The 17114-nt window shown below is 43.8% G+C and overlaps 2 protein-coding genes across 2 annotated transcripts; both read right to left on the bottom strand.

The window, feature by feature from the left end:
• Positions 1 to 279: 279 nt before the first annotated feature.
• Positions 280 to 12001, bottom strand: LOC121625311 (vesicular glutamate transporter 1-like). The gene is made up of 13 exons (XM_041963396.1): positions 11940 to 12001; positions 6781 to 7033; positions 5947 to 6065; positions 5752 to 5866; positions 5563 to 5650; positions 5120 to 5206; positions 4604 to 4740; positions 4211 to 4360; positions 3888 to 4020; positions 3136 to 3246; positions 2838 to 2965; positions 2291 to 2360; positions 280 to 2113 (listed from the first exon to the last, which is right to left on the bottom strand). Exons 1-13 carry the CDS (start codon positions 11999 to 12001, stop codon positions 1824 to 1826), a joined length of 1743 nt encoding a protein of 580 aa, XP_041819330.1. The 3' UTR covers positions 280 to 1823.
• A 1802-nt stretch (positions 12002 to 13803) lies between these two features.
• LOC121625312 lies at positions 13804 to 16986 on the bottom strand. The gene is made up of 4 exons (XM_041963397.1): positions 16981 to 16986; positions 15253 to 15466; positions 14935 to 15084; positions 13804 to 14384 (listed from the first exon to the last, which is right to left on the bottom strand). The coding sequence occupies exons 1-4, from the start codon at positions 16984 to 16986 to the stop codon at positions 14149 to 14151; spliced, it is 606 nt and encodes a 201-aa protein (XP_041819331.1). The 3' UTR covers positions 13804 to 14148.
• Between the last annotated feature and the right edge of the window lie 128 nt (positions 16987 to 17114).

Genomic DNA, 17114 nt, shown 5'->3' on the forward strand with positions numbered 1-17114 from the left:
GTGCCTGAATCTGGCATGGAGCAAAGGAAAGTGGGCTCGAACAAGACAGAGCATGTGCTGTAATAAAAAAAAAAAAAGAAAAGACAAATTAAAATAAGAACAATTGGACTGAAAGGGTAACACAGCTGTAATCATCTATTTTTTAACAATATGCTTTATGCGTCACCCAATACCAAACATTTAAACCTAAAAACAGGAGCAATGTATAAGCATTGACTGCCAAGAGTATCTGTAATTATTGTACAGGGATTATCACCTCTAGGTTTTATTATTCTACATGTTCCACATGTACATGACTTTCACATATACAGTTTAAGTTTAAAATCCAGAACAAAACCTTTAACAAGAAATGAATGAAAAATGACAAAAACAGTAAAAACCCTAACATTTAATATTTAATCTATCAGAAACCCCACTCAGTGAAACAGTGTCAGCCAAAGTGATACCATTCCATGATCTAACACAAGGATACTTTTTAATCTTTAACCTTCATTCTGGGGCTAGCTAGATACATTACAACATCGACTAACAAAAATGAATGCAACAAACTGCCCATGTACAGTGAAATGTCATTGTCTTGTCCATTATTAGCCTTTTATTTTCGATGGGTGTGGCTGTTTTTAACTATGATATTATGCTACATACTAACTGGCCCCACACAGCAGCTTCGGCTCACAGGTTTTTGTGCTTTGTCACTGTGACAGAGCCGCAGCAGAGGCCGGTATGTATTGGGGTTTTTAGGTTATGTGGTGACAGCAAAGTGCATTTCCTGATGTTTACACTTACAGCATGAATTGCCTGAACACAACAGTAACATGATAGAATAACATTAATGAAGCATAGGCTACCTGTAAAGATTATTGAACGAATTTCAAATGTTGGATTTTGAAGAAGAGAAAAAAGTGGCTCTAAACTAAGAAACTAATTTGATACAGGATCGTTATTACCCCGGATAATGACATTCCTTCTTGTCCTTTATGAGGCATTTATATTCCCCAGTATGTCAGCAGGCAGACAGGTTCGAGGCCTTGCACATAAAACATTTTTGCATGAGGAAATCAAAATGCTACAGCTGCAAACGTCAGTGTGGGCTATTCAGACTTCACAAAAAAGCTGTGTACAGTAATATTTGCAGGTGCTCAATTACTTTCTCAGTAGAGGAGTAAACCAATACTATAGAGCAAAAATATTTTGTTGTATTGGCACAAGGAACATGCTTTTTCTTAAAAGTGTGCACATTAAGGACAAAAATTAACATTGTTTTAATAGCTTTCGTAACATTGTGTGAAAACCATGTAGCTCCATTTTTAAAACCAATTGGACTGAGCAGGTTTTCACCCAACAGCAGAAATGCGCTTGTGACCAATGTGCACCAAGAGATTTGTAATCTTGAAGGATCAAATACAAGTGAGAGGCATACAAATGAAATCCAAATCCTGTTAGATAATATAGAAACTCCTACAATTATTACAGTGAATAAACATCAAAGAAAGCCACACCAGGCCTAAAACACAGCCCTCCTCCGAGAGTGATGGCAGGGAGGAACAAAACACTCTGACTTAGATTGTCTGTCACACAAGGTACACAGCTGCAATCACACACAAACACACATTTTACATTTCCTAATGCTGTCTTCACCTTCACTGTTGTGTCTCTTTGAATTCAGTTCTGTTATGATACAGTCAGGCTTGTTGAAAATGGTCCCCTCCCGCATTCCTTTTTTAGATCCGCACTTCCAAAGTTCTTCAGGCCATCATGTGAAACTCCACACTGTTGATGTACTGTTCCTGCCTCACTCCTGGCTGCAGGGGACGCTGCTGGTTTTATGTTAACTCTCTGTCCCCCTCTCCTCCATAAAGGTAATTATTGGTTCCGGCTGGTTGGACGTACTCCTCGGTTTTGTCCCAGTCTGAGACCCAGCCTCCTCCTGCCATGCCTCCGCCTCCGTTGGGATCCGCTCCCTGGTTCATGGCTCCGTAGCCTGCTCCGCCACTTGTGCGGTACAGCTCCTCCGTCTCGTTTGCGAGCTCGTCCTCATCCAGGATGCCGCATTTCTCGTCACTCAGCTGCTCCGGCTCCGCCCAAGCTTGCTTCTCTCCTGATGCAAAGATTCCTGCAGCACAGAGATGGACGAGATCAGCCCATATGATTTTACATAGTGCAGTTGCTAAGCCAAACTGCAGAAGATCGCATGAAGAACAATGCACAGATTGTTGCATACTTAAACACTGTAATGCTCTGGTTATGGAAGAATGAGTGGAGACAGAAAGTAAGAGGGAAAAATACACACCATAGAATATAACACCTCCATAATGAACGAGCGAGGCAATAAGAAACACACCCTGCCACTCCTCCCGTGTCTAACAAAAGGACAGTGAGAGGAAAAAAAGAGAGAGAGGTTATAAGCAGGGAAAAAGTGTCTGTTTTATTTTTAATGACTTGAAATCACGATTTTCTAAAGTGAACACTCTGGAGACCTTTACTTTGGCCAGTCAAACTTGTGACTTGAACACCTCACAAAGATTCAGCATCTGTTGTGGCTGCATGTGCTGGCTTGTGGTCTGTTGAGCTACTCTCAAATTGACATCTGCTCCTGTTTAGTGATACACCTCTCGCTGTATGACTGTTGGATGTGTGACATGGTCACAGAGAGAAGAATTAGGACAGAGAGAGGAAGTGACACCTCTGCTGTTATTTTAGATAGATGAAACATTTTCTATGACCAAACTCAGTTGGCAGTGCACTGTTTATAAGTTAGATAAGGCAATGTGACACGACAACAAAGTAAGAGCATAAATGTGATTTAGGGTGTATTTTACAACATATTAAGTTCTCACCTTATGCTTCGTCATGGCACCAACTATAAGTGGGCAAACCATACCAGACAAAGTGCCCACACCATTGGAGATACCCATGAGGATACTAGCATAGCGTGGTGCAATGTCCAGATGGTTGACATTGAAACCTTATGAGGAAGGGTAGATAAAATATTAGTACATAAATGATAGGAAATTGTAAATATTCAACAAGTTGTCCTCACTAAAAAAAGGGGGAATTTTGGATACTGATAGTGGCGAAGTTGATGCATGAAACAAAATGTATGCAGAACACAGAAGAATAAAAATATGGTTCCACCTGAAATGGCAAAGCCGGAGAAACCCACAGCCAGGACCAGGAATGTAATGGCAACACCTTTCGTATGAGAGAAGCCCACCACCAGCAGCAGGGTTGCCTCCATCCCAAACCCTAATGTGGACGAGTAAAGCGGCGCAGACACGAGCAAAGAATGATGTGTTAATTGGAAACATGAGGTCACAGCGCAAGATTGCTTATATGAGTCAATTGAAAGCCATTTTTCTTCTCGCTGTTCTCTTTTGGCAGAATGCTGGTGACTGAGCAGCAATCTAGCATCGCCCTGGTGCTGACAGCTGCCCACAAAGTGATGTGAACACTGTATGCTTCTTCATTTCACTTTGCTATTGATTTCTCTCCGCGGATCAAAAATAACCAGCAGAGGCAGAGCTTCTGTTTAACAGTGAGTCATCATTTCCCCAAGGCGGCAAATGTTTTTTTCACGACAGCTTACTAAATACCATAGTTACCATATACCATAGTTATACCAAAACTAGCCAATGAGCTGCTGTGGAGTTTTTCAGGTTCACACGACTAAACCAGCTTTCTGACCACATTAGAGTTCTCAGAAGAAATTCTTCATAACCAGAAAAGGCTGTGAAATGCCCTTTAAGCATATGACTACAGTTTTGACGAAGAAAAAGATCTGCTATTATGGACACAGCAAGTCAGCTCCATTGCTCGTACAGTACAGCTATGTGTTCCCCTCTCTGCAGTTCTAATTTTGCCTTCCCTTCATTTTGGCGCTTTCTTACCTCCGCAGTTCATAAGTTTCCTGACGTTCGTGGTGGTCATGATTTGGTTGGAGCGCAGATAGTCAGCAATCTGGCCACCAATGGGCACGATGATGGTCATGACGAGGTGGGGAAGTGCGGAAACTATGCCCACCTATATGAGAGGAAAAAAATTTACTTTTATGTAACAGATTTGAGACCTCTGGGGATGGCCTATGGTAACCAGAAAAAGTGATAGCAGACTTTAAAAAGCTTTCCTTTGCAGTATCATGTTATTGCACATAGAGAAACTGTGACGCAGTGCACTGCTCACAACCCACAGGCCACATCACGGTTTCTGTTACCTTGCTAATCTCGAACCCAAACACCTCCTCGAAGTACGCAGGTTGGCTGATGAGAAGCAAATAGAAAGTCCAGCTTCTGCAGAAATTAGCCACGATGATGGCGTACACTGGCATGGACGTAAAGAAGGCCCTCCATGGTGTGTTGAATTTCTGTAACAGAAAAATGTGTTACTCTACTTATTTATCTCTACACTCTTTGTCCACATCTACTTGTAGCCTGCCCTTGTATTCACATTTTGCATAAAACAAACAAAAAAACCAAACAACAACCAACTCTTCACATTTGCTTGGAGTGACAGGGCAGGCCTCATCAGTACTGTGACTGTCAGCCAGCGTGATGTCATACTGTGTTTGACTCACACTGTGCCTGAGAAACCGTCTCTGTGTACTGACCGTTATTGACTGTTGAGCAGTCTCGCCAATGCTTTCCTCAATATATTTTTTCTCCTCCTCAGTGATGGTGGGATGGGCTGCTGGACTTTCGTAAGACACCAGGAACCAGAAGCAATACCACATGACCCCAAAACTTCCTGTGAGGACGGAGGAAGGCAGGCAGGCAGGTAGGGAAGAGAGAAGGATTAATGTAAGTGTTAAAGCGGTAGAGGTCAAAAAGAACAAGCTGCAAAGGAGACACGTTGAATGTAGCTGCTGCCTGGTCAGACTGGGATTGCGAATTCACACATAACGGGTGGGGGTTTTTCTGCTCCTCATGTGTATGGTGCTGGCCTTTTGCGGTCTTCTGTTCAGTTTAAGTATGTGTCACCATCTAGTGACGGGTGTGCCGACACAGCTATTGAAATCTCTGTTTTGATGTACTATATTCGTTGTTCTTACAAGCCAATCGATTACTGTACTTTGTTGTCATTCTTTTACCAATTACCTCCAGCCTGAGGGTCAAGGGTCTCTTACCGTAGACATAGAAGACTGATGACCACCCTGAGTACTGGACTAGTATTCCAGCTAATGGCATGGCAATCACAGCACCAGCATAAGAACCTAGAAGAAAAGAGACACATTGTGTTTGAGCCTTTAAGACTTGCATTATCAATTAATCTGCTACTTATTTTGTCAATTAACTGTCAGAAAAAGTGCAAAAAATGCGTCTTCAGATTATGTTTCAAAGCCTAAAGATATTTTATTTACTGTCATATATAATGAAGAAAAGCAGCAACTCACATTTGAGACACTGGAACCAACAAATAATGTTTAATAAACCATCAGAATAAGTAGCTGATTTCTTTTTATTTATCAACTAACTACCCAGCAACTTATCCATAATTGTCTCTTGAAGTGATAACGAGCATCCATTGTTTAAAGACAGACGGAAACAGGTACAGTGATGATGGACTCACCGCAAAAGGCTGTCGTGGCCAGGCGACTTCTTTCAAGAGGCGGTGCCCATTTTGCCCAAATACCATGACAGGCCGGATATGAAACCCCCTGTCGGGTAGAGAAAAATGATGCTATGATAAATGTTCTGAATAAAATGTAAACAGATACCCCATATCTTGTGTTTAACAGGAAGCTATAGAATTACGCACCTCCACAAGTCCTTGAAACACCCTGACAATGATAACACAGCCAAAATGCATCCGCGCTGCTGTAGGGATGAGCATGTTCAGGCAAGACGTGGCCACTATGGCAAAGCCAAACACTCTGGAGGGAGAAAGGAAGACACATTGAGTATGTATAAAAGAATGTGCGGTTGCATACCATAATAGATAGATTTAACAGACCTGTTTGCTGCAAACTTTTGACAGATGAACCCTCCTGGGATTTGGGTTACTATGTATCCCCAGAAGAAGGAGCCGTGGATCATTCCCACTGTTTCTGGATCCCAGTCGAACTGAGCTTTCTGTTTGGACAAACACAGGAGGAGAAAAATGCATTCTCTACGTGTGCTTGAGTTAGAGTTTGATCCCTGAAATGCACTGATGTGATATTTTTACATAACAGTGTCGAATAGTAGTCATTAGGTTCACTGGGATAACATGCTGCTACTGACTAACATTTAGTGACACACTTTCCTTATTTGACCTTCCCATTCCCTTCCCTTATGAGGCAGCTGAATTCACGGGATCACACAAGCCCAGAGTCTGTCCTGCCAGGCTTAAGGTTATGCACCTGTGGCAGAACCACAGTGGTTTGAACAAAGCGTCCTGGGAGGAACTACTGGCAGCTACAGACGCCTTTGGTTTAGTTGTAACCACAGCATGTTTATTTGTTCAAAAACAACAACAGCGCCTCCTAAGGAGTTTAACGTAGATGCACTTATAGCATTAGTTATTTAAGAACCGAAGAGTAACTTGACGAACCATCTGGTTTGTCAAGTTAGTCATTTCCACCATTGTAACGTAATGTGTAATAAAGTTTTGACACTGTAATTGGAAAGGGTCTTTCCCAAACTCATGCAAAGTTAGAAGCAGACTGTTATCATATATTGTAACATGAAGATTTCCCTGAACTGGAATGAAGAGCCTAGCGCAAATCATAATGTTTATTATTGTTAACTGTACCATTAAAAACGGTAAACTCAGAACCGTGTTCCCTGCTCATCCGCCGCCACTCACCACTACGACCTCCTTGTTGTCTCTGAAGATGGTGTGGCTGTTGACCATGCTGACGATGGCCACGCCCAAGTTACACCGGATACCAAAGGAGATGCAGAAGCCAATGCCGGAGAGGATGGCGATGATGTAGCGCCTGGGCAGTCCGAAGCATGTGCAGTCCACTATGGGCATCTCCTTCTCCTCCACCAGCTCCGGCCGGCCCTCCGCCGACAGCTCGATGGTCTCGCCATTTTCCTGCTTCTTCTCAAGAGCTCTGCGAGGACGGGAGCAAATGGAGAATGTAATATGTAACGTGTTGTAGTTTAGACCCAAGTCACATGATTTGATGTGGTTATCTGGGCTGCGTATCACAGAAACAACCTGGACTTTTCAGAAAAAAGCAAATAACCAGTGTCGTATTTGCTCAATTATTTAAACTATATAGCTATTCAACAATGTTTCAAGTGAAAGGAAATAGCTCATCAACTATAAGAGTAAAATACTGGTTTAGTTTCCTCTTAGATTGCTATATTGTGGTACGGTGGCTTGATAAAAGTGCAGTGATCTGGATGTTCAGGCAATCTTCCTCGCTGTCGACTCCAGCATCATAACAAGTAACAGAACAGTTGTCAGCCTTCTGCCACCGGAGCTCGCTGACATAACTCTGACTTATCATGCCCTCTCAAGGTGTTAATATTGTATATTGTGTATTTTTGTATTGCAGACATTCATCTCCTGACAGAACTGGTCCGCAGTGAAGAGGGCAGTGTGAGTAAAAGACAAACAGAATTTACTCAGAAGCTCATCCTGGTGCTGCTCCTCGTGCTCCTTCCAAGCGGCTCACTCCTCTTTTTCTGCTTTTCTCTGTAACCAGTGTTCTTATGGCTTGCCGAGAAACCCTGAGAAACCGTGACCTCTACCAGCCTCCAGTCTAACAGGCATCAAATATGTATCCAAACGCAGCAGAGCATCTATTAAACATGACATGTGCAATGCTGAGTTCTCCGATCAGTCTTGAGCCCTGCAGGTCCAGGGCACAGAGCTCCTTTTATATTACAGCTTAATTTATTATACATACTTTTTTTCTAACCTATTTGTCCAAATTAAAAGCAAACATCCCTATGGCCTTGGTAAGGTAAATGTAATTTACAGCCACTATCGAGGGCACATAAAGTTCATGAGAGTCGATTGTGCTTAAGCAAAACACGTCAGTCAACTCAGTTGTGCAGCTTTTAGCCAAAATACAACACGCAGCAGTGCAGAGCGTGAATAAAGCTTGGACAGGATGTATTTATACGCTATTTGACAGCTGGTTGTACAGGACAGAGAGCAATGCAGTTAGAAAAGAAATGGAGTATGATCCTCAGCTGACTGAGCAACTAGGCTGCAGCATTAAAACAGTGCTCCTACAGTGGCCATTGTGAACATTCAGCAGGGCGAGGATGAAAACCTCTACCTAGACTTCATATAAACAGGGGATCTGACAAATATTATCAAATTAATTTAAACCTGGTTAAACAGCATGTGCTCTAGACAGGTTTTATGGTGAATCAAGCTACCATGCACAGTGTGATGCTGTGCTGTTTGGACACCCCAGAAAGACCACATTACATCAGCAAAATAACTGGCAAAATAGCTGTGAAGCTATGAATAAAATGCACTCAGTGTCATGCACAGAAATGACAGTTTAATCCATGAAGGCCAGATGCATTTCAAAGCTCTTTCTTTGTAATTAATGTGCATTGATCAGGCAGAACCAGCAATAAGTGAGGAGGCAAAAGACACAGACGTAGGAAGTGATCAATAAGTTTTTTAGTATATGTGCTGTCTGAGGAGCCTCTATTGGAATGACTGGGCCTCCATGTTTGAATACCTCATCCACTGTGTTCTACATCTGCTGCTGCGATCTATTTCTATAACTGCTGCACTGTAGCTCAGAGGAAACTATTAAACTCCTCTGCCGACCTAAAGATGTCTTAACACATCCACATCCATCTTATTTATGAGAATTTGGGTATTTTGCATTATTATATGTTTGGAGATGTAGAAAGAGCGCAGAGATTTTTAACTGATAAAGACCACTTGGTCGACACACACCCCAAAATCCCTTGCTTGTATAAAAACTTGGTGCCAGCCTCAGATGTTGCAGCCATACTCATTGTGCACATCCCACCCCACTGAGACCAGCCTTAACAGTCTAACTCAGCTTTGTTCTTTTAGCTGTGTGAGTTCTGTTCCTCTGCGTACTTGAACGAACCTTGTCCTAAACCAGAATGTTACGGCTCTGTTCAGCCAGCAGGGGCGAGAACCAGAATCAGGATCCTGAAACCTTTTCAAAGCACTCGGCTAAAATCTCCAGCAGTAAGCAGACTGGGAAACAACAGCCACACAATTATGAAACATGCATGCTCTATTAGTTACTGTAAGCAGGGGTTCTAACAGTCTCCGACACTGATCAAGTATTAATGATTCTCACTCGTGAATTATTAATATCTCTGGCTCTCTTGGACTATTTTTGTCTGAGCGGGCCTCTCTCTTCATCCTTCCTGTCTCCTCTTCATCTTTTAACACTGCCTTTTACCGTCAGCTCCCCTGACTCGCGCGCAGTCTCACACAATTCACAACATTCCCTCAGTCTTCAACACCAATTTATCTCCCAGTATCCAGTGGATGTTCACATGGACCGTACGCCGCACCTGCTCTCTGCTGCGGTGACTTTTCACGACAGACCCTGAGTTTAAGAAAATCCGTTGTAATCCTCAGTAGCTAGCTGACCTTCTCTCCGCCGCACTCGTCACACCGCGAGGAAAGGTCGGGACGCGTCTGTCAGCCAGTTAAACTCAATAAGGAAAATACTCAATTTTCAATCTTGACAACATGTAAGAAAGCTGAATTCACATGAGCTTTTCTGCCAAATCTGTCCGTCCACGTTAATCTCTTAATTCACACATCCAGGACGCACGTCAGGGCAGTTCAGCAGCTCGGTTCAGAGTCAACAGCCTGGAATCATTGGATAGCAGGGGGTGAAATAACTGGTGTAGAGTGAAAGATCTAGAGACCTGCTGGAATGAGCCTGAACTGAACCATACAACAGGAGAACATGTTGGAGATCATTTGCATTCATTAAAAACACTGAATTGAAATAAAACCAGAACCACTGACAAACCAAATAAAATACGCATGCACAAAAAAGGACAATTACACTTGTTCTATCCTCTGATGTTGTGGATTGTTAGTAATTTAACGTGCCCATGTTTCAATTTCGTACAGTTAAACTGCAGGCGGTTCACTGGGGGAAAGGATTCAGGGATGAGACGCCTGAAGCACAGAGAGGATCCAGGCACAGCGTTCATTTATAAATATCTATATATAGATCAGACCTGCAACATCCTCCTGTTTGAGGTTCTCAAATGTGGCACTTTGCAGTTTCTCCTTGTATTAACATTGTAGTGGATTTTTAGACAAGACGTTTCACAACATCAGTTTGGATTTTAGAAAGTTTTGAAGGCCATGTTTAATTGTTCTCTGATGTCATATAGACCAAATGATTAATTGATTATGAAAGTTGGCGCAGTCCTTACAAACTGTAGTTGGTTGCATGTCAGGAGAGTGAGAGTCACTCTTATATGACACATGACATTCAGGTGATTTAAATGAACGCTGTCTATAGGTGAACAGAGTAGACCGTATTATAGAATAGGGTACTGTTAAATAGGATCAAACTGAACCACAAATAGAACTAAAACGAATAGAATGTTTCTAGGCTTTTGCTACAGTCCCATAACGACAGTTTAATAAGATGAAATAAATAAATAAATAATAAGTCAGCATACTGCTGTCTGTGCGCCCGGTAAGCTCGTTGCGTGCAGAGAGCAGCACCGGGGGAACGGGCCGGTGCGCGTTACGCACGGAAGCAAGGTACCACGGGAGCACCTGGGAGCACGTGCGGTGCGCTCCACGGAAATGAAAGCTTACAGGCCGCTGCGGCTCTGCCGCAGGTCGAGTGGCCTAATCCCGGGTGGCGGTGAGGTGCCCTGAGGAGGGGTGGGTGGGGGTGAGGGACACAATGACGAGCTATCGGGCTACTTAGGGGTGGGGAGAGGGAGGAGAGAGGTGGCCAAGGTGTACGGCCTGCAGGGATTTACGTGGGCCGACAGCTTGGACGAGCAGAGGCTATTTCTGGAGAGGATTTAAGTGTTTAGACGCTACATCAAATCCCAAGACAGAGAAAGGGGAGTCTATCGCCACCTTTTTTCAGATATCCGTCACTGGTCGGACTCCTGACCACTTCACACACTCTTTCTCTGCGGGGAAGGTGTGTCACCCATTTTTTTTTGTTTTTTCCTTTTTTTTTGGCATCTTATTGAGAATTGGACTGGTTGCAGAGCTTTGAACACATGCTTGAATTGTGTCCTCGGGTGTCTTGTGGATTTAAAATGCTAGAACTAAGAGTTTTTTTTTCCCCCAGCTCATTATCACTGTTTTTTTTCAAAGCCTTGCTAAGCTCACCGCCCCACAGTGAGAGACCAACAGGCCGCAGAGCCCCCCTCCCCTCAGAGGCCTGATTCTACACCAAACACACAGAGTTCAGAAGAATAAAGAGACAAACTTTGTGGTGGAAGCTGAAACACATCGTTTGATTGTTACAACCTCTCCATAAAACTGAGACAAGGCTCCTGTAAGTGGACACTGCTGTCACAGCAGCGCAGAAAAAGCCTGGAATAAATGAATCCAGCCATCGATCCAACGCGTCACCTTACACTGATAGAACACTTTCGACCTGAGATGAAATTTAATTCTGTTTATTTGGTCCTCAGAAGCGACATGATTGACTGTGAGACGTAAAAGGGCTCATTTTCAGGTCTCGGAAATTATTGCATGACCGCAGTCTCTTATAAAGTGATCAGAGTCGCAGGGACAGATTCAGTAAGATATAGAGGGACAGATGTTGTGCCAGGTCACCCAAACCCGCAGTAATCCAGACCTCTGGACGCCTTGATCTTCAAAAGAGCAGTTTGCTTCTCTTTTAACACAAATACTCATTTTAAAACCATGTCCCAGCAGCTATAAACCGGCCCACAGACGCCGAATTTAATTGAAAAAGTTGAACTTTCTTTTGGACACGTGAAGGCAGCCGCTCCTAATGTTTCAGCGTGTTGTCCCAGAGAGATTTTACATACCCGTATATTTTCCCGAGAGTCTTGGCTGCCACGACCTTAAACCTGTCCGGCCGGATCTCCATCCTCACGGCTCCAGGATCCGACCAGTGTGCAGTCTTTGCGCGCTCCTGGTCGAGCGCACAGCCTTCTCCTCTACTCCCTCCGCCCCGCGGTCCTCACTCACACATTAAAAGAAACAAAAACCTGGATTCGACTCGAGCACTGGACTCCTGAACCGGCAGCTTCCCGTGCGCTGGAAGCTGAAGTCAGCGACACTGACGGTCCAGAGATTTAATTAGCTTCAGCTGCCTTTGTGTGAAAGCAAGCGAACACACATTGTCAGACACTTTTTTTCCCCCCAGAGTCCTTAACGTCCTAAAGAACTTGTGGACATTCTTTGGTGTCCGTGAAGGTGTCGCAGCGCGCCGGAGGCAACTTTCGAAAGGGTCCGTGGCCAAACGGCGTCTCTGGCCGTGGTCCTGAAACCAGATTACCGCTGCCTGCGCGCTAATCTCTCCAAGTGTGTGTAGTGAGTGGAAGGTAGCATGTCACTTCCTTCCCCGCAGCCCGGCGTTTTAAGCACCGGCTATTCAAGCAGCGGCTATTCTTGGACCGCAAGCCTTGAATGGAGGGAGTTGGAGTAAACACCGTCCGATGGAGGCATATTAACAGAGTTCCCAGGTATTTGTAACACGGGAGGGGCAGGCTGCGATGACCGTGGGCTGGTCTGCCTTTGTGTTGAAGAAAGGGAAGAAGACTCAGTCTAAGAGGCGAGGGAAGAAGAACAAGTCGAATTATAACAAGTTCCAGAGTTTGTGGGGTTTCTTGCTCAGCTTCAGTAATGGTGGCAGAGCTGCCAGAGCATTGCTGCAACATCCTTTCATATGGGTGTGACACCTGCTCAGGACCTTCAATTTATAGCAGTCATGAGGGACATGCAACGGATTAAGATAGATCAAGAAATAGCTATTCGTCGATCTCTAGGGTGAAGCAAATGACACATTATCTACTGTGTTGTGGTGATGTGTCATTTATGAAGAACTTAGAATTTAAAATAAAAAATATTGAATTGCAGTTATAAGTGTGTGACCTTCCAACAATCTACCAGCGTGCACACTGTAGAATTACTTGAAGTACTTTTAATTTATCTTTTTTTTGTCCTTGCATGTGAAGTGGTGCACACATATTTTTTTATTCTGATATCCAGTAGCCTTGTGTACATGACTCTGGAATAAAGTCCAATAAAAGAATCAGGCAACAGGCCTTTTCCACTGAAGACATCTTAACATGTCACAGTAGGAGAGGCACAGGTGTAATAATAAAATGAATGATGGCTAAATTCCATTTAGCTGCAAACGTTTCAGGGTTCTGGTATTGTGCACTGCCTCACCCTAACTTTCACTGCTTATGAGGACACCTAAGTAGTATGGAGTCTTTGTTAGTAACTCCCCGTTTTTCCTACTAGAATGAGTCCAAATCTGTGCCGTGAAAAAGGGCCTGTATCTGCTGAGCTGCTGCTTAGATGAAAATAACAATAAATCAGCTTAGTGCACACATCACATCCAAACCAGTGTACACAGGTTAGCCTTTTGATTGTGCATTTTGCTCAAATAATGTCACACCTGTGGGCTTTAAAGGTCACAGAAAAACAGTTCAATGTCACTTAAGCATGGGAGTAATGAGCAAAGACAACATTTCTTCTGGTACCACACTGGATGACGACTGAAAGGATGGATGGTAGCAGATAAAGTGCAGGACAGATCTAGTTTATTGTAGCTGTACAAACATACGGCACAATGACTACACTTCAGACATACAGTGTGCTTGTGATGCTCAGGCAAAGGTTTAGGGCCGCTTTGGTGGTTATAGGCAGTGAAAGGTCGAGTCAGAGTTTCAGGGTTAACAGTGATAACTGGCAGTTGCAGCAGGTGGATGAGATACTTCTGTTAGCACATTCCAGCAGACTCCTGTATATTCTACCGCCAAATGTTTCTTCTTCTCTGCTGCATTTTCTTACTGTTCAAAACACCTCGACAATGTAGGGCTGTACTTGCAAACCCATTCTTCAAGGTTTGAAATTGATGCGTTGTTTTATTTCAGCCAAATTCGCCTGCAAAAAAAGGAAACTCGCGTGCGCAGAAAATGGAGAACAATGTGCACATTCTGAAAACAACTACTTATTCTTCATTGTCGTTCCGAGGTCTCACACAGCTAACTTGAGCATTCGGTATCAGATACAGCTCTTCTCCAGATCCTTCGCTGATATGGTTCTCAGAGAGCGAGAGGAGAGGAAGAGGGGAGGGAAGGGCATGGCAGAGGGAGGAGGAGACAGGCTGGGTGGCACAGAGATGATGGATGGAGTGTCGGAGAGCGAGCCGTAGCCGGCTCTCCGCACGTCTGCGGCGCTGGAGCCAACAGAGGCGTGGAAATACACGGGGGGAGGGTCCATGTGGTCTGTGGTTAAATCTGCAGACAGAGATATGAGAAAGTTCACTGTATATACACATTTGCTGTTGTGTTTCTGGTATTAAAGTTGCACCATGTAACACCATTTATTCGTGGCTCCAAGTGGCAGCAAGCAGAAAGCTGCTTCAAAGAAGTCACGTTGCACATCCCTAAACGCAACATCGCACGCTTGTGTTTGATAACCCAGCCGGCCTGTGATGCTTTACAACAAATAGCACCCAAGAGACGAGAGAGGAAAAAGATTAGACGTTGATGAGTCCACTTCTCTCTCTCTCTTTGTGTCTGCTTATGACGTGACGGTTGCTATTTCAATCTTTATCCTCATTTTGTCACTCTGCGAGAAGCGTCCGTGCTTATAGTTGTCAGTTTCGTTTCAGTTGACAGTTGTTTTTGTTTTGGTGCCGCTTTGTAGTGTAGGCAGATGAGATATGCATATCTCATAAGTACAAAGAGGCGAACAAGTCATGGCCGCGCAGGTTTGCGGTTCAGTCCCCGCAGGAAACGCCAACTCTAAATCATTACCAAGTCTAATTAAAATCTATTATTCCACCTGAGTCATCGTTGAGTTCGGTGTGCAGGTACTGTTGTTTGTTGTAGAACTTGTTGTAGATACAGTACACTGCAGCCATCAGTGCGCAGGTTCCCAGGGCCGCGGCAATGAACAGAGCCCCTTTGGCATTGTCTTTGTCTACGTGGGCATCTGTGGAGGCACAAACACATGACAAAGACGGGCAGAATGAGAGGTGTCACACACAAATCCTGCTCAGAATCAGTAATTATGAGTTATTCAACCGAAATGCTGCCTTTCTGACAAGGTGCAGGTTGGATGTTTGCAGTTCCACTGAATATTTCTTTGAAGTTCACTTACACGTTCGCTTTGTATTTAAATGAGTGGTTTCCTCTTTCCTGAGCAGGTCTCGTATGCGTGGTGGCGAAGGTGGTGGAGGAGGCGGCGCTGCCGGGGCCTGATGAGCACCGGTCTCCTGCTCAGACTGCAGGGTGCTCTGGGAGCTGCTCAGTGGAAACACCAGCAGCAGGCACAGAACTGCAAGGCTCGCCATGTGAGTCATCCACTGGTACACCTGCAGGCGAAGAGATACCTGCAAAAGTATACTCAGTATAATGTGAAGGCTTTCTATTATGGATGACTTATTTTGAAAGTTTGGTATGAACAGGCTTTCTCCTGCATACTGGTTAGGGAGTTTCAAGGCTTACAATAAGTAGCTATGTAGCTCAGTAATAGTGAAAACAATATCACAGTTGTTTTTGATGCTGTATAGCTTGCTGTTCGTAATCGTACTCATAATTCCCCACTTGTTGTTGCAAACCCAACCTGGTCCAGCTCTAAGAAGAGGCCTCCGAAACTATTAAACAAATTCCCTATTTCACACACACAAACAGAGTTAAGCACAAAGGCAACACTGTAAATCGATCTTATCTGTTGTGTTTACCTGAGGTCGAAGCGAGGATGTCGTGTCTCTGCGACGGGTGTTGGTCCTGTCCTCTCTGCCTCTCTGGCTGACTGAAGTGAGACTGCATCCAAGACAACTGGACTCCCCAGACGCCTAATATTTCCACGGGGATACCTGTGAGTACTCTTCCACACCGGCACACACATGTAGAAAAACGGCTCACACAAGTACTGCTTTGAGGCAGATAAAACGGTTTTAAAAAGGAAAAAAATTAATTGATGCGACAGCAGAGTTTTACTCAGGCACGTTTTGTAAGCTTTGACCTTGAATTTGTAGCTTGAATAGATTTTGTTTTCATCTGAAAGACAGTGATTTCGCTAATAGTCATGTTTAGGACAATGAAAATTGTGAACAATCTAATATAAAACATGACAAAACTAAGAGTTTACAGAAATGCTCTGACATGAGTGCGGCAGAGCTCCCTGCTGAAACATAAATGTACTGCTTAAATGTCATGCAGCTGAAAGAATTAGAATTAACAGAAGTCTAAACAGCTTTCATCCAGAAATAAAACCTATAGGATACGATTTAATCACAAACATTTATTCATACATTATATATTTTGTGAAATTCATTCATTCACTCAGGCACTAACCTTGGATTGGCAGATGCCAAGTTTCCCTAAAATGTAAAATTATGAGTATGAGCAAAAAGCCTTTTTCTTTTAGAGGAATTATATTTCACTTTCTTTATTCTCCAGTAAATGAACAATCTGAAGATGGAGATCAACATTGTTTAGTCACCTTAACGGTCTGATATCCTCTGAGCTGGCTGGTGTGAAACACTTTTCATTAAGTGCAGTGTGCTTTCTGTTCCCATCGTCTGCACGGCCTTGCAAGTCCGCTCCAACTGCTCAAGGACTGACAGATATGACAGAAGAACACAGGAATGTGCCAACTGTTCACTGTGTCTAAACAGTGTTTTGAGAGCTAAAGCTACTATAGATAAGCCTCAGCTATCGTGTGTCAGGCCACCTGCCCTCATTCTGCAGATACGAGCTGCTAGACTTTTATAGACTGAAATCCACCTACAGTCAGTCAAAGCTGGGAAGACTCAAAAACATCTCCCAATCTGGCAGATTGAGTTTCAGCCTGCCCAATCACACATCGGTAAGAAAAGCCCACCTCCATGTTGCCTCAACCTCGTATACAGCGGTCCAGTTTACCCTGGCTGAAGTCTTGTTATGCCTCAACCTTTCCCAGGCTGATAATGGTGCAGCGGCACACAGCGAGTGTGTTTTGTTGGAGAACATCACTGC

This window comes from Chelmon rostratus, chromosome 21 (assembly GCF_017976325.1).
Source record: "Chelmon rostratus isolate fCheRos1 chromosome 21, fCheRos1.pri, whole genome shotgun sequence".
Lineage (NCBI taxonomy): Eukaryota > Metazoa > Chordata > Actinopteri > Chaetodontiformes > Chaetodontidae > Chelmon > Chelmon rostratus.

What these genes read in the sequence shown, in the direction of transcription:
- LOC121625311 (XM_041963396.1), bottom strand. Translation starts at nt 12,001, where the DNA reads ATGGAGATCCGGCCGGACAGGTTTAAGGTCGTGGCAGCCAAGACTCTC. An exon ending in GTGCCATGACGAAGCATAAG is followed by an intron (nt 2,361 to 2,837) that starts GTGAGAACTTAA and finishes TCCTTTTGTTAG; the next exon opens with ACACGGGAGGAGTGGCAGGG. An exon ending in TGGAGGTGTTATATTCTATG is followed by an intron (nt 2,114 to 2,290) that starts GTGTGTATTTTT and finishes TCTGTGCTGCAG; the next exon opens with GAATCTTTGCATCAGGAGAG.
- LOC121625312 (XM_041963397.1), bottom strand. An exon ending in TTTAAATACAAAGCGAACGT is followed by an intron (nt 15,085 to 15,252) that starts GTAAGTGAACTT and finishes GTGCCTCCACAG; the next exon opens with ATGCCCACGTAGACAAAGAC. An exon ending in CGAACTCAACGATGACTCAG is followed by an intron (nt 14,385 to 14,934) that starts GTGGAATAATAG and finishes CTCTGTCTGCAG; the next exon opens with ATTTAACCACAGACCACATG.